At 33.2% G+C, this 27,721-nt stretch overlaps 4 protein-coding genes across 10 annotated transcripts in view; 2 read left to right on the top strand and 2 right to left on the bottom strand.

Moving 5' to 3' along the window:
• Nucleotides 1-13,816, top strand: part of tau (microtubule-associated protein tau) — a 34,408-nt gene extending 20,592 nt beyond the window's left edge. The window contains exons 2-9 of one of the 4 annotated variants that reach the window (XM_076624930.1): nt 1,388-3,836; nt 4,085-4,131; nt 4,219-4,324; nt 4,537-4,745; nt 4,920-5,105; nt 6,148-6,192; nt 6,787-6,948; nt 12,665-13,816. In XM_076624930.1, coding sequence (XP_076481045.1) covers nt 1,388-3,836; nt 4,085-4,131; nt 4,219-4,324; nt 4,537-4,745; nt 4,920-5,105; nt 6,148-6,192; nt 6,787-6,948; nt 12,665-13,663 — 4,203 coding nt within the window. In that variant the 3' untranslated portion in view covers nt 13,664-13,816. Of the gene's footprint in view, nt 1-1,387; nt 3,837-4,084; nt 4,132-4,218; nt 4,394-4,536; nt 4,746-4,919; nt 5,106-6,147; nt 6,193-6,786; nt 6,949-7,906; nt 11,770-12,664 lie in introns of those variants that run through there. The other 3 variants (XM_076624928.1, XM_033341245.2, XM_076624929.1) reach the window with 3 other exon arrangements.
• A 466-nt stretch (nt 13,817-14,282) lies between these two features.
• LOC117160491 (cyclin-dependent kinase 2) lies at nt 14,283-16,983 on the bottom strand. Of its 2 annotated transcripts, none has more exons than XM_076624935.1 (5): nt 16,646-16,983; nt 15,271-15,466; nt 14,926-15,219; nt 14,576-14,779; nt 14,283-14,497 (listed from the first exon to the last, which is right to left on the bottom strand). In XM_076624935.1, the coding sequence occupies exons 1-5, from the start codon at nt 16,759-16,761 to the stop codon at nt 14,387-14,389; spliced, it is 921 nt and encodes a 306-aa protein (XP_076481050.1). In that variant the 5' UTR covers nt 16,762-16,983; the 3' UTR covers nt 14,283-14,386. The 2 variants fall into 2 exon arrangements, with proteins under 2 accessions (XP_076481050.1, XP_033197146.1); XM_033341255.2 differs by having other exon boundaries at nt 14,926-15,198; nt 16,646-16,981.
• Nucleotides 16,984-19,345: 2,362 nt separating this feature from the next.
• Nucleotides 19,346-23,213, bottom strand: Tsp97E (Tetraspanin 97E). Of its 3 annotated transcripts, XR_013060145.1 has the most exons (9): nt 23,195-23,213; nt 21,401-21,532; nt 21,185-21,310; nt 20,580-20,747; nt 20,353-20,451; nt 20,161-20,283; nt 19,962-20,090; nt 19,670-19,797; nt 19,346-19,478 (listed from the first exon to the last, which is right to left on the bottom strand). XR_013060145.1 is itself a non-coding variant. In XM_033341256.2 (7 exons), exons 2-7 carry the CDS (start codon nt 21,242-21,244, stop codon nt 19,407-19,409), a joined length of 651 nt encoding a protein of 216 aa, XP_033197147.1. In that variant the 5' UTR covers nt 21,245-21,310; nt 21,401-21,813; the 3' UTR covers nt 19,346-19,406. The 3 variants fall into 3 exon arrangements, 1 of the variants encoding a protein (XP_033197147.1); XR_004464804.2 differs by lacking the exon at nt 23,195-23,213 and having other exon boundaries at nt 21,401-21,802; XM_033341256.2 differs by lacking the exons at nt 19,670-19,797; nt 23,195-23,213 and having other exon boundaries at nt 21,401-21,813.
• A 477-nt stretch (nt 23,214-23,690) lies between these two features.
• LOC117160486 (facilitated trehalose transporter Tret1) lies at nt 23,691-26,553 on the top strand. The gene is made up of 3 exons (XM_033341251.2): nt 23,691-23,923; nt 24,164-24,239; nt 24,774-26,553. Exons 2-3 carry the CDS (start codon nt 24,188-24,190, stop codon nt 26,150-26,152), a joined length of 1,431 nt encoding a protein of 476 aa, XP_033197142.1. The 5' UTR covers nt 23,691-23,923; nt 24,164-24,187; the 3' UTR covers nt 26,153-26,553.
• The last annotated feature ends 1,168 nt before the right edge of the window (nt 26,554-27,721 follow it).

Below are 27,721 nucleotides of genomic sequence, written 5' to 3'. Positions count from 1 at the left end.
AATATTTGATAACGGCATAAGAAATGAAAAGCGAATCATAGATAGGAGGAGCACCATATACCGATGCTCGTGACATTACACTGCCAATTTTCAAACCAGTAAAGATACATTTTATCGGCGATGATATTCCATCATTGAATAAAAGTGTTGTCTACTTTGCATCGCGTCGAAAGTTTCGTGTTTACGACACGTTCGTACAAACAGTTTCAACGAGCTTCCCGAACGTTTTTCAACGTTGATGAATTCCATGAAGAAACGAGGGTAAACAGCCTGGCGTTCCAAAGGGAAGCTACTGCTGTAGGTCACGCCAATCTAAAATGCCTCGGTGAATTGCAATAGATGTCGATGGTATACTATAATCATTCGTGGCTTAATCCCATAACGAGTAGAGAAAGTCGAACGGTGGCAGGTACGGTAAATACGAATCTTCAAAACGTCTCCGTTTTATATTACAGGCTGATCGATGGGCTCAGGGCCAGTATCGATTATCAAGATTTTCCATGCATGTTTCTACTATTCGTCCGTATCGTTTTTGAACAGCTCGAATCGATCGTTATCGAAGTCTGGTACAAACATTCGTAGTAAGAATTACTAAGAATAAAAGGAACGTCGCTATTAGTTAAGACGTTGCAAATTACTAAAAGAACAATCACTCGTTAGATATTATCACGGAATTAGGAAATATTAATCCTTTGACTATGGGAGACTTTGAGACGTACCAGCCGTACCATACGATAGGAATTCAGTGGCAATTTACATCGAGAGCGGCGAAATTTTTCGATAGGCGTGTATTTCTGAGAATGTGTGTTGAAATAATTAAGACACTGAATTCCAGTACATTAAACCAATATCATTGATTCATTCATATTCTCATTTATTCAAGATCACTTGTTTCCATAGAATCCGAACATGAATCATTCGTCGTTTCATGTTTACATGTAGTTTTTCTCACCTTTTTATTATCTCAATTTTACATCTTAAGGATATACGAAACAAAGACTGTGAAATAAACATATTTAGATAATATCTAACTAACGGAATATGTAATTAGCGGTAGTTGAATTAGCATTCGCTTACATCTGGTTCAAATGAGATTTGCTGGAATCACGGTCGACTAAATTTTCGCAACGCCTATAGGTGCCTACAGTATCACAAGCGCAGATTTACTAAGCGCTTTTAAGCGCTAAGAATAGTCAAAGGGTTAATTACATACATCTAAAATATTTCAATGTCAAAGCAAAGAACACGACTGTTATTAATTACGTCGTTCTGTTTGTACAACAATTTTACGAATCTCTGTCGAGTACCGTTAAAACGTCACTTGGAAATTTGTTCTTGCGATCTGCGGCGACCGCGAATTGTCGCGAGTAAAATTATTATTTCGTAGGTGAAATCAAACCCGCCATTGCCATCTGTCTATCGGGCGAGACCGCAAGGTCCACCTGGATTACCAAGGCAGCCTGTAAATAATGGTGCCGTAGGACAACCACGACCGAGTGGACAGCTACAGCAAATTCGTTTTGATAATCGGTCTCCAGTCGGACAAACGAATCCGGCTCAGTTCGTCCAAGTCAGACCGTACGGATCTCCGAGATCACCGGGAGGTTCGTTTCCTCAGAAGCCACCGCAACAAGGTCAACATCCACCTATCGTCCTAAATCCGCGTTTTCCACCGTCGTCCGTGCAACGTTCGCAACTGGGACCCAGACCGCCGCATCCTGGAAATTATCAAGCGCAAAGGTTCCAAGGCAACGTACAACGACCTCAACATCCAAGAGCAGAGCATCTGAACGGACCTCATCTATCAAGGCCGCAGCATCCGAACGGACCTCAGCAATCGAGGCCAGAGCATCCGAACGGACCATATCAACAAAGGCCAGAACACCCAAACGCACCTCAACAAGGACGGAATCCTGACATTCTCGCACGATCGCAAGAAATCGCACAAAAACCATTGCAACGAAATGAATCATTGCTGAACATATCTCGACAGAATTTAGCTGTCAAAAGAGAAGATAAGAAGCCATCACTTCCGCGAATAATAGTCGACAAAATGGCAGATGTCGATAACTCGAAGAAATTGCAGCAGTTTGAAAAGCCTGTTCCGAAGGAGAAAACCGAATTTCGAGAGAATGCGGAAAACGATGACGACGATGATGTTGTAGTGGACGGAAAATCGCCACGTGCTAATGGAAACGTTACCGGTCAAGAAGTTTTAATTGAGTCTAACGTACCAAAGAGTGACGTTCAGTCGGTGAAAAGGCCAGAAATCGCTACGATAAATGGAAAAGTGGACAATAAATTCAACGCGACTGCGGAGGGAGTTGGTCAGCAAATTAAAGAAATTGCTGTGAATCTTGACAAAATACCTGTTAAAGATTCCAACACGGTGGAAAGCGATAACAGGTTGTCCACGAAACCGGGCGAAGAAGCGCAGACAAAATCGTTAGACAAACAGGAAGTAGATAAGGTTGGTAATCAACTAGACGAACCGGAGAAGAAATTAGTCGAAGATCAAACGCAGAAAGAGAACACGAATAAGGGGAATGTGACCAAACCAGGTATAGAAAGTAAAATTGAGAAATCGGATAATATCGATGTATCTCTTGCACCTGAACAATCTCCCAAGCAGTCGGAAGAAGCTAAATCAGGACAAAACGAGCAAGATTTAAACCTGTCGTCGACAACTTCAGAAAAGTTACGTGCGACAGCACCAACGAAATCGGATGAGGATAACAATCAACAAATGCAAATCCTGTCTAAGTCGACAGATAAATCTCCGGCAAAAACCAGCCATGATCAGAATCAACAAAATCTGAAACCATCCGCATCACCGAGTAAATCCCGGTCAAGTACACCCTTAGAAGCGAGCGAAAGTCAAAAGGAACTGGAACATGACGAAACGTCCAAATCTCTGGAACAATTGCATGAGGATATACCAACGGATACAAAACAGAAACAAAGCGATCAAGAACTGAAAAATCCACCGCCCATGTCGCAAGTCAATTCACGTGCGACTATCCCGGCAGAAATAAATCAAAATGAAAAGGAAATGGAGCAAACTGGGGAGCAACACGACACTGTGTCTGCATCGGAAACTAAATCAGACGTAGATCTGCTAAAGGAAACGGGAGAAGTTAAAAGCAAACAAGAATCGCATTTAAGAGCACCGACGAAAGCAGATCGGATCAAGGACGAGCCAGAACCCACTGAAGTGTCGAAACCTGAAAAATCAGCCGAGGAAGAAAAATTAGCGGATCTTAGTCATTCTCCGAAGGAGAAAGAATTAAGAGATCCATCTTCAAAGTCCCCGGCTAAATCGACGAATGTAACCGAAGAATCAAGTACGGAAGACGTTTTAAAAGATTCCAAGTCCGATAATCTTCGAGATTCTTCGGAAACGAACGCGAAAAGAGTTGCCGTGAGTCCTGCTGCTTCCGAAAAAGAAGCAAGCGAGACACAAGAATTTTCAGTACCATCGGAGGATGGAGAAAAGATTGCAGAACCGGCACTGTCTCTCTTAAAGTCTCCCGAAGAAGGAGTGAAAGGTTTCGACAATGGAGAACAACGATCACTGTCGATAAAATCATCGCCATCCCAAAGTCCTCACTCGCCTGTGTCTCCAAAATCGCCGAAATCTCCAAAGTGCCCGAAATCGCTGAAATCACCTATTGAGAACGAGGAATTAGAAGAGAAGGAAAAAACGGAGCAGAAAAAGGCTGATGACGAAACGACACCGGACTCGAAAAGTTTGCCGAAATCAGTTAAATCGCCTAAAGTTCAACGCGCACCGACACCAGCCAAACGAAAAGAAAAGAAGTCTTCAACGACACCAGGTTTTTATTTACGTTTAAGAAAATTTCGGGAGAAAATAGCGAGAATAAAGGTATTAAAAAATTCGACTTGAAAACGCGGAGCTTCGTTCTTTGCCATGTTTATCGTAGATAAACGCTGAAATCGAGACATTCTACTGAGATTTTGCTTCACAAATATCACGATACTGTTATGTGTTTTTTCCTTTTTTTTTTTTTGTTTTTCTTAATGTAACGACAAAAAGAAACTGTGTTTATATTTATTTTTACAGAGGTTGAAAACGGCAGCGTAACCAACGAGTCGGCTCAATCCAGCACGGTAAATAATTTTAATTCAACACATATGCTTTTGTACCTTTCATAAATTATCGAATCGATAGTAAAATAACGTAATAATGTTGCGCAGGAACCAACCACAAACGGAGTTGGGGATTCACCGACGAAAAAGTCACCCTCTAAATCGAAAGATGCTGACAAAGGGCCGACAGCTGGGTCACCTGTAAAATCGCCAAGTAAGTCCGTCAAATCGTTACCACGAACTCCAGAAACTCCTTCGTCGACAGCCGGTCAAGAGAAGAAAAGTAAGTATTATCGAAATTTTTGCCTAAATTTTATAACAAGCTCGATAAGCTTTGCGTCGAGTATTTTTGTTTTAATTTTTATCTAACGAATTGGCCCATTTTTCCAAAGAACGCGTGTTAATAATATGCGTTGAATCCTATAGAACTGCCTATGAACAAAATTCAAGTGGGATCGGCGCCCTCTCCGAACTTAAAAACGGTACGATCGAAGATCGGCTCGTTGGAAAATGCAAGTTACAAACCAGGTGGCGGAAAGGTGAAGATAGAGAATAGGAAGCTGGACTTTAGCAAGGCGCAGCCGAAAATTGCCGCGAAGAACGAGAAATACACACCCAGTGGTGGCGATAAAAAGGTTAATCGCTTTACATTTTTTTTGGAAATCTTCCTAGCGTCGTAATTACGAATAATTATCTATAAAAAAAATCTGCACATGGCATGGTTTATAATCCCTTAGTCTAAAATATATTCCTCCTTTTTTTCTGTATTTTCATTGAAAAATTATTATCGTTTAACTATTCCTTGATAGATCGCTCAGATGAAACTTCAATGGAATGCGAAACCGAAAGTCGGTTCATTGGAAAATGCAACGTACAAACCTGGCGGTGGTGACAAGAAAATAGAAACAGTGAAGCTCGACTTCAAAGATAAAGCAAAACCAAAAGTTGGCTCCAAGGACAATGCCAAACACATTCCTGGCGGTGGTAGCGTTAAAGTAAGAATTTCAGTTTGAAATATATTTCCTTAGGAATGACGACTACTCTTAGAAGCACAGATACTCGTAAATTCTTCAGCGAATCTTTTATTTTCGTTTAAAACTTATTTTAGCGAGTTTGTAATTCGATTAACATGTCTGTATGTCTCCATAGTCATTCGTTTAATACCTAAAATTTTCCTACTCCAGTTGTTCCATGAGTTTATGTTGTACTATATAATCATAATTTATCAAGAAACATACGTTTGTGTTTTCTCTCATATTCGTAACTAATTAATGGAAGCTATTATAGAAACGGATGTATTTGAAAATTTATGTGTACATTTCCAAATTTTCAAGCCAATGGTTATCATGTACTTCGCTTGACATTACCCGTTTGTAGCGTTTGGTGTTATCGTAGTGACGAATCATTTTTCTAACTAAATGTTTGCATTTTACTTCGACATTTGTCTATTCGTAATAAAACAGTATCATAGCTATTCATTTGGATCATGTCGCGAGAGCGGCAGATTGATTTCGACTGGAAAATTATTTATCTCGATTCTGATTGAGTCGTTGCATGTAGAGAATGTTAATGTAGACTTGCATTTACATTGTACATTTTACATTACTTAAAAAAATTAGTGTTTTCAAAAGTTACAGAAAGCGAGAATTCTAGCATCAAGAAAAATTATTTCTTGTTATAAGTTCTTTCCTTCTTGAGGACAGGCTCAGAGATACCTTTTGTTTCGTAAATTACTCTTCGTCGTACAAAATTACGCGTTCGACTGGTCGAGATAATTATTGAACGTAGGTACTTTACGCGCTATGCCTTTGTTAATTTGTTCGTTTATCTTGATGCAAAGAAATCTTGAATATCACAATAAAGTATCTTTTTCAAATGCGGATCCTTTGGGACTGTCGGATTAGCAAAAAAGAAAAACAAAAAAGAAGAAAAAGAAAAACACTTCAACCTCTGCTCTAGCGTACGACTTTCCTTTTGTTGTCGCATGTATTGTCACCCATCGTTATTAACAAGTCATTATTGTTTGTTGGTATTCAGTCATCGGCAACACCACCTAAGACGCCTCAGGATTCGAATAACGACGTAAGTATATCAAATAATTTCACGACATGATATGTTAGTTATCCTCTCCAGAGGTAGCTACTCATCGCATCGATATCAAAACGAAACCCACATCCATAATCTGGACTGTAAATCGCAAAATTGTAAAAGGGAGTAACTAATTTGATTCGACTGACAACTAATGATTCGCCGTTTTTAACTAATATTTGTCGCTTTTGTGTATCGTCGAAATATACGAAGCAAGTCTGTCAAATTTAAACTTTCTTTTTTTTAGCAGTAAGTAAATTCAATCTAAAGGGATTAAAGCATGTTTCTGCATGTTTTGAGATTAGTATAAATGTTCGTTGCAGAAATCAAATCGTTAGTTTAGAGAGCACGATACGGAGAGGCTTCAACGAGAATGGAACATAAATTCAAGATAAATTTATAAGTTCGATTTTTCTTTAAATCTTCTAAACACGGATATGTTTATACGTTTTTTATATATCTAATTAATTAGGTTATCGACGAATAATTAAAATTCTAATTTCAAAATCTACATTGTCATTTATTCATCGTTTCCTACGATAAATAAGCATTAAAGAATAACCAAGGTTCTTCTAATGTTACTTTCAGATCCAAACTCAAAAAATTGACATCAAAGCTGAGAGTAAAGTTGGTTCCTTGGATAACGTGAAGCATAAGCCAGGTGGCGGTGACAAGAAAATTTTCAACGATAGGGATTATCTTCGACAATCGGGAACTAATCCTGAAAGCCTCTGTGGCAGTGGATCCCAGGTACGTTTTATCTTACAAAATCTCGAGAATAATTATCCTGTTTCAAGCGAAATGTGGCAGTTATGATTTTTATATTCAAAGATTCAAATCATCAAACAGATTAGTTCGATAAATTTTGGGAGGAACTTTCTCGGTTTTATAACATTTCGGAATCTTACATCTTTTTTCTCGAGATTCTTTGTCGTGTCACGTTCGTTTGCACCATTTGTCACGAAAAAAGCTTGACAACACGCGTTGCATGCTTCTCAGCAATTTTTTATCCAACATTTATGATTTTACACTTTATGACAAAGGATTATTACCAAAATAACATTCGCTAGTTTCTTTCTTTCAAGTTCTACTTCACATTTCTAACATTTTTACGATGACAACAAATACAAATGAGTAAATTCCGGTTATTTATATACGACATTTGTACTTCATGGAACAATTTCATACTACGTTGCGAAATAATTTTGAAGCAACACGTTTTTCTTCCTTTGTGAACTACGATCTGTTAAATTTTGCGCGATTACGCGTTAGAAAAAACTAACGTAATTAAGCTGATGAAACTGAAGAAAGTTTAAATATCTAAAACTTGTATAATAAAAAGATGTAATGGTTGCTTAATCCTTTGAAGCACATTTTCAATTGCGTCTATGTAGGTATATTATTTCATACAGGCGAATTTCTTGCAAAAATATACGTGATAAAATTGACATAAACGATTACGCTGTTTACAATACGTCGTATCACGATGACATTGCTCCACACCCTTAAAACATATTACGCGTGTCACGTACGTACGTATAGTTCGTGAATGATTTATGATAAATCGGTGGTAAATACATAACAGTTGGTACAAAGAGAAAAATGTGCGCTGCTTCAAAGGTTTAACGTGACCCAGATTAGAACGAGCTAGCAAGGTTGTAACGCGGAGGTTAATGGGCCACCTTAATCCTATGTGTTGTGCCCGCAGAGCCCTGTGCCCCCTGGCACGGTCGCCGCCGGCAAGAACGGTCTGCCTACATCGGACGAGAACCTCAACCAGGAATGCTAGATCACGAAAACTCAACCGCTAGACCCGATTTCCTTGTCACTTGCGTCTGATTAATCATCCGTAATCCTCCCTCCTCGATCATCGAATCGAACGGCCAGTATTGACCCGTTGTTCGATGAAGTGGAAACGTTGCGCGTAGAAACGAAGAAGCAACATATACATATAGTCGTGCGAATTCATTTCATCGTAACGCTCTCGCAAGCGTATCGTATATGATTTTCAATCGATTAATAAAAGATTTAAGATTAACGACAGATCCGGCTCTATTTCACATCGCGCTTAACATCACGATCGTCTGGAATGAACGACGACTGGGAGACATTTTTACGTGCCATACGGGGACAGAGTTTTTCGCACGGAGTTCTGGCGTTTAATCGATGAAAACTAGCGCAAAAGGCAAAGGGGTATTTTTCCTCGTCGCTATGTGCTTTTACACGATCGATAACGTATACGATGTGTATACGTGTCTGGCGTATAACACTACGATCACCGGCAAAATGATTTCCCCCACCCTGTTAACGCATTTATCCACGAAATCACTTCGGATAATTTGCGACACTTTTTCAGATTGAAAAAATGTGTTTTCCAAACTTTTCATACGACCGAACACAAATTACATTAATCGTACATCATTGTAATACTTGTCGTAGCGTAATTGTCCAACACATCGAAACAGCTTACCAATTATCACGCCTGATTCTTCGAATTTTTATAAATACGCAGATACTTCGATTTCATCGTAAACTTACATATTACATATAAGGAGATACTCGAACAAAGGACACGATGCTTCCCTTATTTGAGATTTGCACGGATACGACGATACCTACGACGATAAGAGCGCAAAATACTATGCTTATACATTGCGATAAGAACCATTTTAAGACGCGAACGTTTCTAAAGGCATTTTTCCGATCTGAAAAGGAAATGCGGTAACACGATACGTTTAAGTTTAATTAAACGAATGAATTCTCATTTTTCGTAGTCACTTGGAACACGGTTTCACACTAGCACGGCAATTAGAACAATTTTACGATCGCATAATGTCAGACTCATTGTTCGAATTGATCGATATCGTAATTGACGAGACCGAGAGTAGGTGTACTTTTGTTAAACCTACTGGAATAAGGAAACGCGAATTTTCCGGCTATAGTGTAAATAGCTAACTGTCGTACTAAACAAGGCTTTGGATGTGCTATGGTAACGAAAAGCAAAATATAACGTTGATTAATAAATAATTTTAACCATAATCCTAATGCTAAGTCATATAGAGCTACTTATACGATTAATTGAATTCTATTTTAGCTTTTTTATGGTGCGTTCATCAATCTATGTAACGTACATATAATTCGATTAACATTAGTATCCGTAAATAAATACGGTTATGCGATATATTCGATTTCGAAATTGCGGTAGAAAAAAAAAAGTGAAAGAAAAACGAGAGGAAAGTAGAAAATGCAGCAGTTGATAACCCGCTAAAATTAACTAATATCATAGAAAAAATATCTAAAGTTCGAATAAAGGCAAGCTTCGCGATAAAATTAATCTCAGCCTACGTAAAAAGATATAAAATTCGATATCGGTGGTGATAACATAAAAAGGAAGAATATTGCGAATGAAACGGTAAGGATGAAATAATAGATAAATGAAAAACGCTGTAATTACATTGTCACATAGGAACTATAATTAAACGCTATAAATGTAATCTAATATTAAAGGTTTACGTAAACTCGCCTACTCCCGGATTCAAGAAAACGGATACGTGCTCTATATATAAAATAATTGAAGTACCAGGACAAAATGCGGTGATGCACTGATTATCAATTTTATCCCTACGTACTGACATACCGAAGAAACATCGATTAATTCGAAGTGGTGATATTAATTGCACGTTGTCATAAGATGATACGAAAGAAGAAAATAATAGTAATTAAAAACTTTGTTTTCTTTGTGCATCACCACCTGTTGAAAACATGTACGGAGTGTACGACGTTCATTGAATGATTATAACTACTAAGTTTAGAATATACACATAAATATATACACATTCTGCGTCAAGTTTTTGATATATTCTTTGTGTATTTGGACAATGCATTTTTATCATAAAAATGAGATTCCTGTATGCACTCTGTACATGATATATCTAGATCAGGTGTATAGGATAAAGTATTACGAGTTGTTTCCTTTAAAACTATTAAAGAAAACAAGAAAAAAATATTTTCTCTAGGATTTGTTAATTAAATTATTTAATTGTTCATTTAGCGAGTTAAAAAGAGGACTCTACACTTTCTTTTTTAATGAAATAATGTACAGTGTTTGCATTTCCAAGTAGATTTTATTTGGGATGAAACATCGTTCTATATTTTGCGTAATTTAACACGGAAAGTCTCTCTTTGCCATCCAAAAGATTCCATAACAAATATACGTAGAACAAATTTTCTTGTTAATCGTAGTAATTTTAGAGGAATTATCTCGTAACACTTTCTGTGATACACTCTGTATAATGTATTTGAATAGTTTCTAGCATTTTTCATTAACCATCGCTTATTAAACCGAATCAATTTGTTTTAACTCTTGAAATATCAAACGGAAATCAATTTTACCGTAACATTCGTTATTAAGGCTAAGGAAGTTTATGAGTATCAAACTTTTCAATAATTTTTCTTTCTATTTATCGATACATGTATAGATTTATTACTTAGCAATACGCTATAAGACTTAAATCGTTTTACGCGCCATGTAATCCACTTACTTTGCTCTCATCTTGATGTTCAAGAGTTAAATCAAGTACGATTTTTCCATTACCGAATTTACATTTTATCTATCGGAAATTTATCCGTTAGAGAAAACTATTCTACGGCATTCACATCTCGTGTATATAAATCGTATGCTCGATTCTAGCAAAAGAAGAAAGAGTTTAGTGTGAAGCAATTATGACTCACCCAATTTGTGCTTGAATTTATGAGCAGCTTTCTCGCGGTAAATTCAAACGATGCATATTAAGAACAGAGTTCGAAGATATGGATCTCTAATGGATGAGATTTACGACGTCGAGCGTCGATTTATTGGGAATTGCCGGGTTCTGAAGAAACTTATCCCGTGGAATAAGTTGCTGTCATCTCTACGTAGATCGGTAGAGGAACCCCGTTGAAAAGTCGAACACAAGAAATACAAATGATATTAGAATTGTATACAATGAGCAATCATATTCGATGCATCGAGTGAGAAAAAAAATATTTCACGCGGTTGCATCGAATACGTTTCATATTGTATTTAAATGATAGAATACGATAAATTCGTAATCGTTACTGTAGATACGTAAACTATCTCTATTTGTTGTATACATCAGAATAAATACTTAGATTCTACGACTGATCTACAGTCAGTTGAAAAATGAGAATCAATAATAAAGTAAAACGTCGATGGGAAAAGCAAAATAACTGAAATATCGCAAATAATTTCAGAGAAATGTGTCTCTCTCTCTCTCTCTCTCTCTCTCTTTCTCTCTCAATCATACGACTTTTGAAAAATTCATACAATCTATGCTAAAAAGGTATATATCAAGTATTATTTATACTTTATTGCTTCCATATACTGATTAGTACATATTTCAACTTGATTAATTATCCAATGATTCACAAAAATTAGATACATAATAATAAGTTGCCGTAATCGTTACGAATAATCACACTTCATACGAATATTATTGTATAACGAGTATTCGACATATTGTCAGACATAACAAGAGAGCCATTATAATAATATTTTTGTTTTTAAATTTATATTCCCAGCATTTTTATTAAACCCTCAAAAGGTTAAAACTGCGATTAGTTGGTTACATAGAATCGGGTAATTTTTTGTGCTTTATGGGATTACAACTATATTGTCACCTGTAGATATACACCTATATTCTAAGTAAATGTTTTAACAGAAAATAATGAAAGTAAATTTAATAACGTTTAAGGAGAAAGTATTCGCAGAATGCAATATAAAATTGTTATCATTAGGAGCTTAAAATGTTGCTTACACGTATAATTTCTTTATAAAAAAAACAACGTCCATTTCATACATGGTATGAGAATATCCATTTAATGTTTTAAATTTTTCTATAGAATAAAAACAGAAAAATAGAGAACCTACCGAAATAAGTTTATGCGCACAATTGTATTATCACATTTTTTTGTTCTTAATAATCAGTAATAATTTGTAGCACATGCAGCGTAATTTATAAAAGCACAGGTGTAGTTAATGGCATACACAAATGCTAATACTAAAATATTAAGTAGATAGAAATGATTTTTTTTAGCTTTAATTTCTCGACTATTTAAATATTTAATGAGTTACTTCGGTGAATTTTCTTATATGGATAACAATAAGCACAGCGTGTAGTTCACCCTCACATGTAATACTTGGTGGACACAGAAGCATCGCTGCTAATCACCGCATTTATAAATTAAGGTCAGTCTGCACATAAGTAACACTTCAATGATGAATTACATCAAATTTATGGAATATGCGATTTAGTCGAATGTTACCTTTTTTAATTATAAATTTGACACTTTTATCAAAATTCTTAATAATTACGCTAAATATAGTTAAATTCAATTTACAGTGCAAATATTTTTAACGATAATAATATTTTTAATATGTCAACTTACACGTTAATCTGGTTTTCAGGATAATATGGTTGAAGAGATCAATTTATCTACTGAACAGGCAAAAGATGATTCACCACAACCACCACCAAGTACTCCAACAAAGGCGCAAAAGCTATCATCACCATCTTCTATGGTAACTCCTAAAGCAGTAAGAAATAGTCTGGCTAAATCTCCTGAAACAGTACAACCAAGGAAAAGTTCATCGCCTCTTGAAACTATAGAGGTAGAAGATGGGAACAAACAGAATTCAAGTTCAGAAGATAAAAACGTAATAAAAAGCAGAACGGCGAGATCTCCCATAAATTTAGATTCTCTTAATAATCCTCAGTTAAAGAGTCCGGGAAATAGTACAGCGAAATTGCCTATTTCCCCGCGTACTCTTAATCATTCTGAACTAAAAATTTCCGAAGAGAAGACAGTAAAATCATCGGTTTCTTCGCGTCCTTCTAGCTCTCGTCCGAAGAGCTCAGAAGAAAATATAGCGAAATCACCTAATTACCCGCGTCCTCCTAGTAGTTCTTCGTTGAAATCTTCAGAAGACAGAGCAGTGAAATCACCTACTTCCCCTCGCCCTCCTAGTAGTTCTTCGTTAAAATCTGCAGAAGACAGAGCAATGAAATCTCCTACTTCGCCACGTCCTAGTAGTTCTTCGTTGAAATCTACAGAAGACAGAGCAATGAAATCTGTTACTTCTCCGCGCCCTCCTAGTAGTTCTTCCTTAAAATCGCCAGAAGACAGAGCAATGGAATCTATTATTTCCCCGCGTCCTTCCAGCGGTACTTCGGTGAAAGGTCTAGAAGATAAAGCAATGAAATCTCCTAATTCTCCGCGTCCTCCTAACAGTCTTCGATTAAAGAGTCCAGACAAATCTTCCTCTCATACGTCTAGAAAAGTATCGCCAAAAGAATTACGGCTTCCGAAATTGGCACCCTCTCCTACGCCACAAGAAACTGCTATAGTTTCTGAAATTAATACTAAAATTAGTTTACCGAAATTAACAGAACGTGTTACACATTAAATCAGTGTTAAATCAGTAAATTTATTTGTTATCGAGATCTTTCAGGAGAAGAAGTTTCCTCGAACTATGAATGATTGCTTGCGTACATTGAACCTAGCAAACCAATCGATATGAACGAAATATTAAGTCAATAAATATGCGCTTTTCGATTAATGATTTTATATTATTTTGATGCAGAACTCTTTTAAGTAGTTGTAATATAAATTATTGTAAGAAGATAGTGGGAAAGCGAAAGTGATGAAGTAAAAGGGAAAGCTTGAAGTACATATTTCTAATTCTACGTACTTCTTTCTAATAAAAACAGTCCTATTTTAATGTCACATCTTTTATTACAAAAGTGGTGGATCCTTTGAAGAAGATCGAGAAATGTAATATTTACAGCACTTAATGTCGTAAATAAAATTTTACAGATTATAATACGAATAAAAAATATTTATATATTATCAAGAATATATGTATTGTTATGAAGAATAATAATAATTAAAGGTATAACAATTTTTAAAGTAACGTAGACATAATAAAGTATGTATAAATGATTTTTAATGTACAAATCAAAATATATATCTTTGTTAAAAAAAAAACGCGTTCAATATATCGGAATTAAAAATACAGCTTAATATAAGATTCCAAAAATATATAATTTTAACAATTATATTATTGGCAGTTTTACATTGTATGAAGAATTACAAAACACATAGTAACTTAGGAAATAATATATCTAGATCAAGTTTTCTTTGGCAGTGGTGGTGGAACTAATGTAACTCCAGTAAAATAAGGATGGCTCAATCCTTTTTTTGCTGTTATCCTCTGATTAGGGTCATAAGTCAAAAGTTTCTGTTAAAATATGTAATATTAAAACTAACATAAGAAGATTCAATATTTATTTTTAGTTCTTATCAAAGCGAGTCTTACCAAAAGTAAATCTTTGGCATCAGAATCAAAGGAAGGTACAACTTCGTCTAGAGGTCGAGGTTCCCACCTTGGAAACATTGATGTGTAATCACGTAACTGTGATACTCCTGGCCAAATATTCTCATCAGGTGTACCTAATGTACGGAATATCCTGAAAAGTTGATCTATTTCTGAATCGCCTGGGAATAAAGCTCTTCTAGTTGCCTGCAAGAATAATGCAACTGTTTTGAAAAAGTAAACTCATTATTAAGTCTTCCGACGGCGCGGCGTGCCGATGTTCGGTCGGAACGGTTAAATAAATGACACTTCTCTTTTATACAGAATTATTATATTATTAGAACTATCATTACCATTTCTGCAAATATACAACCTAGACTCCAAACATCTACTGCATTGGAATACAATTTAGTTCCTAAAAGTATTTCTGGTGCTCGATACCAAAGGGTTACTATTTCATGAGTATATGTTCGAACTGGAACACCAAACGTTCTGGCTAATCCAAAATCTGCTAATTTTATGTGGCCTTCCCGATCTATCAACAGATTCTGTGGTTTTAGATCTCTATGTAAAATGCAATGAAGATGGCAGAAGGAAATTGCTTTCAATAATTGAAACAAATAACTCTGTAAACATAAGAGACCTGTCTTTGAACAATGCATGCATTTATTTTCAACTGTAATTTTTTTGCGCAATACCTTGACGAGAGCTTGATCCAATCCTCCTTTCACAGAATCTAATAACTTTTTTAAATCTTGTTGTAAAAATTCAAAAACAAGATAAAGATGATTGTCACCATCTACCACATCAAATAATTGAACAATATTTGGATGTGTAAGTTCTCTTAATAATGATATTTCCCGAATAGCAGTGGATGGGACACCCTCGCTTTCCCTGATGTAAATTAACGTTACATTATTAGTTACATATATTGATCACCAATGATAGATTATAATATTGAATTATCCTTTTCCTTCAAAAAATTATAATAAATACATTTATTTACACATAAAGCAATTAATAAAGATGTGTAAGTGAGTTTCAATAAATCTAAATAATAAGTGCAGTATGTAAATTGTGTAATTAGTATAAAATTATAAATTTCTATAAAAATAGGTATCATTGGAAAACAAATACACAGAAGAAAATCCCATTTAAGTATATGGTAAACAAATTAAAAGGTCTAAAATTAAAAACCAGCTGAGCATGACACAATGGGACAAGCTGAATAATGTGGTGCTACGAAAATTTAGTGTAACGTGGCCCCTGCAGATTCAGCTGACCCCAATGTGTAAGTTAGCAGATGTGTTAGCAATGCATATAAGCAAAAGCTTAACCAATATGGTATTTTATTTCACTATCTCCAGAAGTTATTTATATAGTTAAATAAGAATGATTGCATAACAATAATTCTGTAACCATAGATACGTGCATATTACTTAAATGTGTGCAGGATAAACAAACTATTAATTCTACAAAAATATATCTTCATTCTGAAGAAACATATGATTTTAATTCAATAACAATTTCTGGGTTATATAGTATAATCTATTACCTAAGGTACCAGATCATTCGAATATATATTTAAAGTATATAATATCCAGAACACTGAAAAAGCAAAACAGTACTATTTCCTTATTACAAGACAACCAATCCGTATAATATTAGTAATTAAAATAATTGTTTTCTTTTATAAATATTAGATGTATATTTATTCGACATATATACAAGTAATATATACATTGTCTATTCAATAAAAAAATTGATTGAAAAATTATTTTGCTACAAGTATGAAATAGGAATATTTATTAGTTATATACTAGTTATTCTATACTGACAAAGAAAAAATAATACCAGTGGGTATCCGCCTAGATTAAAAACATAGACTCTATAAATAATTTAATAGATTTCGAAATATATATCGTGCAGATTCTAGTAACTTAAATTGTTATTAAAAGTATTATATGTCCATTTTGCGGTTAATGTAGTATGCTAACAATACAACACCCGGCAAAGGTATACATTAAATTAAGGATTCCAGATTTTTATATATAAATATTACAATCGACGTACGTCTCAAGACGAATTTTTTTAAGTGCCACCAGCTTTCCAGTTAACTTATCTTTGGCTTTATAAACCACCCCATAGGTCCCTTCCCCTATTTTTTCAATCTTGACGAAGTTGTCCATAACCTCAACGTCACGTTCGACGTTGTCACTACTGTTTTGACACTCCGTCGTAATTGCCGATTTTTTAACACCGTTCCGATATTTTTCGAAATTTTATATCGATAAAAGTCGACAGACAACAACGAAACTTTTTAGTAGCCGTTTTATTAAAATTCTTTGTTTATCAACACCAATAACCCACTTGACATGCGTGCTTCAAAGTAGCCATTTTTATTAAAATTTAGAACAATCGATTCAAGGAATCGATAGAATTACACGATTGATCGCTTTATTAAATAATCGCTAATGTAACAGGTATACGAACGTAATAATATGCCAATTTAGTTCAGTTTAATTCATTTAATTGCTTAATTATATAGAACATAATTATGATTAAATATATTTACTAAACATTCCAATAAAATGTAACTAAAATAATCATTGACCGTAGACAATTTTATTTGCAAGTTATATATATATTTATTTAAAGAAAGAACATTACAAGATGGAATAATAACAATAACTAATCAGTACCAGAACTGTGATAATTAAAACTCGTCGAAATTAATCGCAGCATATAATTTGTTACGTTTGTAAATATTCCCACCGATTAAAAAATATTTAAATCGAACGAAACACTTAAAAGTAATGTTAAATTAGTGTTAAATTAATGTTCTTCTACATATCTTAATATCCTACATCGTTTACTTTATTTTTATATCATATTCATATTAATACTAACGTAAATATACCTTTCTTCGAAAGAAATGTATTTAATTAATGTTTTTGTAGTTTTAAACATAATTAATATAATAAATAACCATAATAATCATAATTAATATATAGAAAAACTTAAGATAGTAAAATATGTATGTGTCTATATCTTTAATTCATGCTCTTATCAATCTGTGCTTTTGCTATAAATCATCTTGGGATTTCTAACGAAATTTGAAAACATATCATGCGAATTGCGTTTTCGCTTTCGAAATAATTACATATATGAATTATATCATTGCATATATTATTTATTTTGAGATATATATGTTCATTTATACTCTATAATATGATATTCTACACATAGAAAAATTATATGACGAATGTTAAGTATACATTATAATTAATTCATAATTACAATTATTAATTTATATAAAAATAAAAGAATATAATAATTGGAATGTTAGGATAATTTTTTTATTAAATCTTCACTGCATAATTCTTTTCACTAAATTGTTCCTAAATTTTTTAAATAATTCAATTTACTACTTAAAAAAATTCATGCATTTCTTATTTAAATTAAAAAAATGTTATTACTTGCACAAAGCAAATCAAATGTGAATATGCACAATCTAAGCATTTATTTTACTAAGATATTTATTGTATAATGCAATGTATAATTAACATTCCAAGTATAATAGATAATTATGATTGCTTTTTTATTTAAAATTTGAATTAATTATAAAATTAAATAAATTCACGTAAACATTGAACATTTTAAGCTTCTAAGTATAATTTGTTAAAATAATGATACTTTATCTTTAGGTAGAATAATTCAAAAGCTTTAATTGCAATATTTTTTAAACACATTATACATAAGATTTAGGAATACAGTTTAATACATCTTTATAATGAAAGAAGTAAGTATAAAAATTAGAGGAAGCAGATTATAAATTAAAGATTGGTAATAAAGTGATTTTGAAACCATTATTATACATACGGCAGTATTATGATAATATCTCAAGATTAAAAGAATTCTATTAATTCTATTAATTATCACGTTATACTTTATTGTAGGATTAATGTTTGATTCATTAGCGAAATATTAACTATTAATACTTCATAATACACAATGAATGTATTCTTTCATCATATTTTGATAAAAAATAATTTGATCTAAATTTGTCTGATTAGTTTAAGAAAGAAATATTTATTTTGAAAACTTCACAAATTAAATAATTTGCGAATATATATTGCATTGCGAATGCAAAAATATAATTTTGAAAAATATTTATGGATATTACAAAGATATTATTGGAAATCAAAATAGAAAAAGTTTCTACTAAATTAGAAGAATTTATGTATATATAAAATATTATATAGATATAACATAAAAGGATATACGTTTTCTAGAACATACCTGAAATCATTTCTTTTAAAAGCTTTGTTGACAGAAAATAAAAATTTGATGATGAGAATTAGTGAATCATATTATAAATTATGCTGCATATATAAACAAAGTTTTATGGAAACGAGCTTGCACAAACGTATCTAAATATTAAACTACAAGGCGCATTGAGGCTTAGTACGATTGTTCTAAATGGATGACTAGAGCACACATTTTAACTATTATTAGTTATCTATCCGTTCTAAAAATCTATAACTGTTTCATTTGTGCTGTTTCGTTTTTTCCCTGTTGAGCGTTATAAACTGCAGTGAAATACCAACAGTTTCTCAAGAATTATATGCAAGTATTATATGCAAGATGGTATTTGTACTATGAAATAAGAATTATATCTTGGCTATTAAATAACCTAATATTTCCAAATGCAAATCAAAGCGATCAAGACTTTGATTACAACTCATTCACCTATTACTTATTAGAATCTAGTTTTAGTTTGGAAAAATATTTATATTTAAATGATATAAAGTATGTTGAAAAAAAAAGTATATTAAGGAAAAACAGCTTTTGAATGTTGATATAGTTGATTTCTGTAACGTTTTGCCAAGAAAGCTGCAATCACCTGGAAATTAAATGTACATGGTTTACACCACAAACCAATCAAATTAATTTTCAAATTTAGTAAGACTAGTACATATATTGAATTACATAAATGCGATATGATGGTATGTTATACATAAAATGTGGCTGATAAAAAATATTCTCTTAAAAATTGATATATAAAATAGAAAATCACAACATGGAACCACCCACCATCTATTAGGAGGATCATATGAGGTGACAGAGGACATGGCGATGGTGTTAGACTAGAGAAAAGCGCTAGGATTAGCTCGTGGATCTTTCTGATTCCTGTATCGCACGGTCAACCAAACACCAACAAACTGCAATGGGTTCACAGGTTAACGCTTACTAAGTAAATCACTGTTATCTCTAACAGAGTGAAACAATTGAACAAATGTAATGCTTTTAAGCACTTAACATTGCATTTTTTAAGTGAACACATATCAAATAAATATGGTATATAAAATAATTCATAAATCCTTACCTCTGTAAAACTGAAGAACAATCCTATGCTGCCACATAATTTAAAGGCATAATCAATCGTAGATTGTAATTTTTGCATACAAGATGGACATTCACAATCGGTATTTGTAGGATATTGGCAACAATATTTCTAAAAGATTAAAACATTATTATATGTTATTAAAATTAAATTTATTTGTTGCGTGTTAAATTATACTTACAATTTTGCAAGATTCAATAAATGGATCTGAATTATTCATATATGCGATTTCAGTGCCATTGAAACCACAGCATTTGAAAGTTTCTTGAACCTTATCTATTAATTCATTTGCATGCTTCCAACCCTAAAATTAATAAACTAAATATTTTTCCTACTATCAAGAATAATGATATATATAAAATATTAATATTACCTGTTCTGCTAATTGTTCTTGTTGTTTGGTATTAACAGCAAGGCAAGCACACGCGATACTGAATTGGATTAAGAACAGTAGAAATAAGATAAGCATATACTATAAGGATGTTATTAAGGATTATAATAAGAATATTATGTACAAAATGTTTTTTACATACATAAATATATATGATAATACCAACAAGTATGATATTACTTACATATTGTAAATCTATAAAAGGATACAAAGAATAATAGAACTTGGTGATGTTTAACAGCACCGATCAGTCCAAGTATAGAAATTAGAATCAAAATAACACCACATGCTAAAATACCTCCAATTATAGGAAGGTTTGTGACTAATGCAGAAGCTCTTCCATAAACAGCTACACCAATTAAAATAAATGCAACAACCTAAAATATCAAGATATACTTTTCAGAATTCGTAAAATTAAAAAATGTGTTGGAAAACATTTAAATGTCAGAATTTAATATCATGTAAATTCATAATTTTTAACATTCTGTGTATGCATTTATTATGATTATTATCACATTTTTTGCAGTTACATCAATTATTAAAATAATTGGGTGTTGCTATGTGCATATAATGATATTAAAATATCTAATTTTCCATATAGAAGTGCTCTCTATAAAATTTTACTATATTTGTTTAATCAGCAATACATGGCAATTTTCTCATAATGATAGCAATTAAAATATTATTTCATAGCTCGCATATTATAGAATTTGATAAAATATCCGTGGCTGAAAGTAAAATACGATTGAAACGAAATGTATTTGTTCAAAAGTTCGGTGGTGTACGTAAACTTGTTTCCGGAAATTCTGCTTACGATATAAAGGATGTTTAAAGCCGTCAAAGCATTTTTAGAGCACGTAAAACCACCGCACATCTTCGTATACGGCCTTTGTTCCCTTTGGTGTAGTCACCCGTGAGGATTCGTTGAGTCGTTGAATCACTGTATTTGAAGAATTTGAATACTTTATTGTTAATACCATGGATTAATAAGAAAATCGCATGTGAGTTAACTGGTACAATGAAAAAATACCTCACTACCCTTTCGCTGAAGACAGACAATTTACGACTGCTAGCACTGCAACGGCTCGAATACATTGGAACGAGTTCGATCTCTCGATGTCGCAGCGTCGGGCGCGAAATTTCAGAAACAGATTCTTCGCGCCTGATAAACACATTCATCACACATATTTTTTTATAAATACACAATAATATATATTAATCTGTACTAGTAGATTTATACAAAAGAAAAAGGTACAGAATACGATAGAATGAGTTACGTTTTCATAATTTTACGGCTCGAGTGATATGTAATTCTAAAATGTATATTGAAAAAATGAAAGTAATTTTTTGCAATAAATATAAATTGATAAAACTTTGATAGGCTTTAAATTAGAATGCTTAATAATTTATACGAATGTGTTTGTTCTTATCGAATAACTACGTTTTGTAGTTGCTAAGGTAAAATGAAATTCGACGTAGAATGTTCTTTATGTTTCTAAAGAGTAGTTCGTTTCCATGACACAAAAATATAGCCACCATAAATGTATCACGATATCATGCGCAAAGATTAAGTATTCTTCACACGGAATTCAAATTAAACGTCAGAGATAACATACATATGTATGTTTATTTGCTCGTTATACATAAGACTTTTATAAAATATTTGAAAGATATTTGAGTTATTACCGCTCGAACGTTCAGTATCATAAATTTTAAACATCACAATGAAACACGTTTGTCGTTTGTTTGTCGTGCTTTCAAATTTCGAAATGAATAAAATGGTACGATCGCATATTTATAAGATATAATTGGAACTATTTAAAAAACAATTATATTGTTAATACACAATGTAATAAATTATGTGTACAATATAATGAACTAATAAAAAATTGTAACAATAATTTTAAGAGTGTATTAACCGACAACGAAAAATGACTTATTTCTTTTAAGTACTTAATTTGTATTCGTTATAAAATATTAGTTTGTTTCGATTCATATTATCTTGAGTAACGTATAGATCGTTTCAATCGTGTAAAATTTACTTTGTGTATTTTACTTTTGCTGATATATGGTATCTTATGAAGAATTTCATCATGAAAATCGTACTCTCGTAAAACTGTTCGACAAGATTTGGACGACGTCTGTCAAAACAATTAGAAATCATCTTTGCGATTTTTAAAGAGGAAATACTTGGATTCTGTTCTTATTTTTTGCACAGCAACCTTCGTTTTTTTTTACAATGACTCAGCTTCTTCAAATAACTCGTGCGAATTTAATTTTTAATGGCATTTCTCTGCTTTTTGTTCCTCCAATAAGAGATACCATAATGAAATACGAATTTAGATATTCTAAGAAACTATATAATTTACTTATTCTATTTCCTTACTATAACCTTTCACTTTTGTATATTTCATATTGTTCCCATCTTTTCGATAAATATTTTGTAAACGAAGTACTCTGATAGTACGTAATCCTGTCTAACAGATAGCTGCTATGTCTCGGCTATTTTTAATACATTGAACATGTAAACTATGAATGTTTCATAATTACTAGATTCGTTATCAGTCTTGTTTGATCTTTATATTTGCAATCTTGATGCTTGTATTCGACAGTAAGTACAGTTTACATTGTAATTTCTAGATTTCTGTGTTCTCTAATATCTTTGTTTCTTCTTTCTCTAATATTGCCAATAATATAACATTATATCGTGTTCTCAATTACACAATTTAGTAAGCATAATAAGTTTATAATCTATAAATGGACTATTTGTGTCTATAAATGGACGGCTACTTCTCACAGAAATGGTATTATTAAAATTTCATACTCTGAAAGTGCTGTGTGTACGATGGTGTAGTTTCATCAATGCAATGAAAGTCAGTGGAACGTCAGGACGGTCGATGCTTAAAGTAGAACACTGTGTATTTTAACATTTCATTTCACTCTAGTACTTTTCAACGGTGCCTGTATTTTAGCACTGTTGAGAAAAATATACTGATATTTCATTTGCGTTTTGAAGAAGGGGAAGTATACATATATTCAGCAGTCACATTAATCGATACTCTTGTATAAAAATTAACATATTCGCGAGTATATGGCGATTTTTTCAAATAATTATATTAAAAGAAATTCTTTACATATTTAATATTTAAGTCTTTCGATAAATTTTGTAAAATCTGTACTAATAACTTTCAATAAATAGTTAAGCAAATCTCTAATAGGCCGTTCGATTTAAAAAAGTAAATAAGCGAAGAAATAAATACCGAAGCTATAAATACTTCGAGCTTATACCTCCTCAAATTCTCTCTTTTCCTCTTCTGAAGCTTTCTTCCTTTTTATTTCCGTGTCTCGAAAATATCAATAGGTTTCACTAGTCGCAAGGAGGGGTCTGCATAAGATTCGATTGTGATAACAGGGGAAACTGATAAACCGACATATAAAGTGTAGTACATCGTGATTAAACTCCCATTCTGTCCACAATGTCTTAGAAAGAGGTACGAAGAACAAGAAACCGTCGTTCTTCCTGGTGGCATCGTCGTGTTTCATCGTTATCTCTGTAAATATCGCAATAAATACCTATTAATCGTTCATCAGAATTTAATGAATATTTTCCGTTCCCTATAATCTAATTTGACTGACATTTCTTATCGATAATTTAGGAAAATATTTCCATTAGATGAAAAATTATTTTATCGGATGAAATGGGAATGACTTCGTATTTTTTTTTTTTTTTATAAATTCTATAATTTATAATATTTAATTCAACTATATGTACTAACTTCGTGAAATATTACAGTCCGTAAAAGAAGAAATAAGAAAGATGAACAAATCGCGCATTAAGTGGTGGCCGCAATATTTAGCAGCGATTACAGGTAATTACAAACCGTTAGCAAAAGAAGAAATTCAGTTTTTCATCTTAACATTTATCTAATAATAACCATGTGTTGCTGTTATAATGATTACACTAACCAACAAGGTTTTAATATTAATGGTATACCGGTGACATTACGTTGATCATTAAGTGTAATTAATGAAGTGCTGGCATATGTAAACGTATCATTTTATGCAATTTAATAAATTAGATTTTTAATTTTAATAAACATTAATTTTAAGAGATACGACAAACGTCGTTAATTATAAAGTTGGTAAACAAAAAATAATATATTGTAATATTTGCTCGTGGTTTTTTTCAACCGACGAAAGATTAATTACAAGATAATATTTCTCAAATGCGTACATAAATTCCAGAACTATTTTCGACTCACAAAAATAGGTACGATAACAGAACAAGATCAGAATATAGATTCCATAGTTAAATATATCTCTATTTTCATTTATTAATCGATTAAGCTATTAACCGCTATGATTATTTACCTTATTCTATTTTCATTTTTTCCCTGGTACAGCCACCTTATCTATGGCAACTTCCGGTTCCCATATAGGCTGGACATCACCGATTCTACCAAAATTAAAGTCTTCAGAGTCCTATATGCCAATAACGTCGGACGATGCCTCGTGGATCGCTTCGTTCGTTCTTCTCGGCTCGATACCTGGCAATATTATCGCAGCTTTCATCGTTGATCGACTGGGTCGTAAAGTGTGCCTCCTGCTTGCAGGAATACCACTGACTATTAGTTGGATTTTAATCATCGTAGCCTGGTGCCCTTACGTCCTCTACGTTTCGAGATTCATCGGCGGCATAGGGCTTGGCGTGGCTTACGTCGTTTGTCCTATGTACATCGGTGAAATCGCTGATAAGGAGATCAGAGGATCTCTGGGATCTTTGATAAAGTTAATGGTAACTTTTGGTGAATTATACGCTCACGCGATCGGCCCATTCGTGTCGTACGAGTGTCTAGCTTACAGCTGCGCTGTAATCCCCATAATCTTTTTCCTGACGTTTAGTTGGATGCCAGAATCTCCTTATTATTTGTTGATGAGAAATCGCGAAGATAAAGCGACGTATAATTTGAAGTGTCTTAAGAGATACGCGACGGAAGATCAGTTAGAAGAAGATATAGAACAAATGCAAAAGACCGTATTGCGAGACCTCAGCGATAAAGGAAACATTTGGGATCTGTTCAACACCCCAGGTAATAGAAGAGCTGTTGTAATCAGTTTCGGCCTCCAGCTAGTTCTGCAATTCAGTGGTCTAGCCGCTATAGAATCGTATACTCAAGAAATTCTCGAGGAGGCTGATACAGATTTATCCGCTGGGATAGCGGTGATCGTTCTAAGCGTTCTTCAGTTGATAGCCGGTATCGGTGCGGCAGCTTTAGTAGACAGATTAGGTAGAAGGCCACTGCTTCTTGTCACTACTTTACTCGGTGGATTGTCCTTAACAGTCACCGGAACGTTTTATCTGCTAAAACACTACGTGTTAGCGAATATGACCGGTTTTGGTTGGGTTCTTCATGCCTCTGTCATATTTTACGAGCTCATTATCGCATTAGGTTTGAATCCATTGTCCTACATGATGCTCGGAGAACTTTTTCCGACTAACGTAAAGGGAGCTGCCGTATCTATAGCAAATATGTGGGCATCTTTATTGGCGTTCTTTGTTTCAAAAATGTACCAAGTCATTTCCGATTCTTGCGGTGTTTACACCTCTTTCGGTTGGTTCGCGGTCAGCTGTTTCCTTGGCATTGTTTTTATACTGTTTATGGTCCCAGAAACTAAAGGAAAATCGTTGTTAGAGATACAGGAGGAATTAAATTGTAAAAAGAAAAAGCAACAGAAGTGCGGAAAAAATAATCGAAAGATCCACGTTAATACACTAGCTTAAATTAGGTGAATGATGAAACGATGGTTTCGATTCGTATTGATAAGTTAACCGGGTAAATTTCACGTGATTAATAGGATCAATTGGCATTCGATTTATCATAATATAATCCTTTAAAGGTTAATGAAAGGGCGAGGTCGATGCCGAGGAAAACGAAGAGTGAAAATAATACCAACTTTACGAAATTGAAATATTATTGAATTTTCGGAACGTATGGAAAAATATTCGGAACGAACAAAGAACCATCGTTTCAGTGAAAATATTGAAAATCTTTGAACAGTTTTTTTTTTAAGTACGTCTTCCTCGTATTTTCTGAAATCTATATGACACATACATGTATTAAGTATATTTGGCGTTAGACTGAAATTAATTTCTTTTTAAGCTCGAGAAATGTCAAATTTGCCGTTCGTCAAATTTCAATCCAAGAGGTAATTTAACTTATTGTTTCTAATACCAAGAAGTGAAATTTTCCGAAAAACGACATATTCTTTGTATTTTTTTAAACAATAATGTAGGGTGTAAGATTTTATCTTTTTAAGCGAGGGCCCTTATATTCCACATGAAGGATCTTTTTGCTTCGGTCGAAATAACAAGATCGTTAAAAAGGTTTTCGATTAAGATTTCATCGTTGATCAGCGAAGACAGTGCACGTTCTTGGTGAATTCATTTAAAAAATCATCTACGCTAGTAGAAACAAACATAAGTACTCCATATATCTCATTTTGTTAGTCAAACATTTACACAGAAATCGTACGTTATCCCGAAAATAAGTAATGAAAAAGAGATAACGTGATTTAAACCAGATTTATGCGAATATTTGTCGACCGTTTATTATAGTTACTTATCCACTTATGTGAATATCGATCGATTATTTCGATTATTCGCGAGAAACGTACGATGAATTCTTAATCGGTACTAATAATAACCGAAGCAATTTGAACGGAGGACAAATGCGAATATTTGTTACACATCATTTCTGGAAATTTGTTGGTAAAAATTTCCAGAAATCATGTCGTATTATGAGTGCGCGTTACTTAGGGCCCCAATTGTGAAAAGAGCACACTCGCATGACCATCTTCTTTCCCTTTTAGGCAGGGTTAAACGTTGAGACTGATAGATTTTAATTAATCGTGAAGCGCATATTTATTTATCGCCAAACGACGTCACATTATGGTAAAATACTGAACTGATTTATTACGATGACAGATTTAGAAATAACGAAATTATCAAATTCTTATGAAATTATTCAATCCGTGGATTATCAAAATATATAGAAACGAAACGCGAAGTAGCTTGCTTTTAGTTGAACTATTGGTTTAATCCATACGACTATAACGCAATTTTAATAAAAATACGACTTTAATTTAATCGATTTTCATCTATACGAGAAACAATTCTTTTTAAGTGGCAGAGTAGTCCACGGATTAAATACAAAGATTCTGAAATGTTCCTTGTGATTAGTTTGGTGATTAGAACCATCTTTTATCCCTTTCAGGCAGGGTGCAAGAATAATAATACGATTAAATATGTTATCAAAGCGCGTCGCGAATATTATCGCGAGTATTAAGAATT

The sequence above is a fragment of the Bombus vancouverensis genome, chromosome 15, assembly GCF_051014615.1.
Source record: "Bombus vancouverensis nearcticus chromosome 15, iyBomVanc1_principal, whole genome shotgun sequence".
Lineage (NCBI taxonomy): Eukaryota > Metazoa > Arthropoda > Insecta > Hymenoptera > Apidae > Bombus > Bombus vancouverensis.
This window is presented reverse-complemented; position numbering and strand designations above follow the sequence as displayed.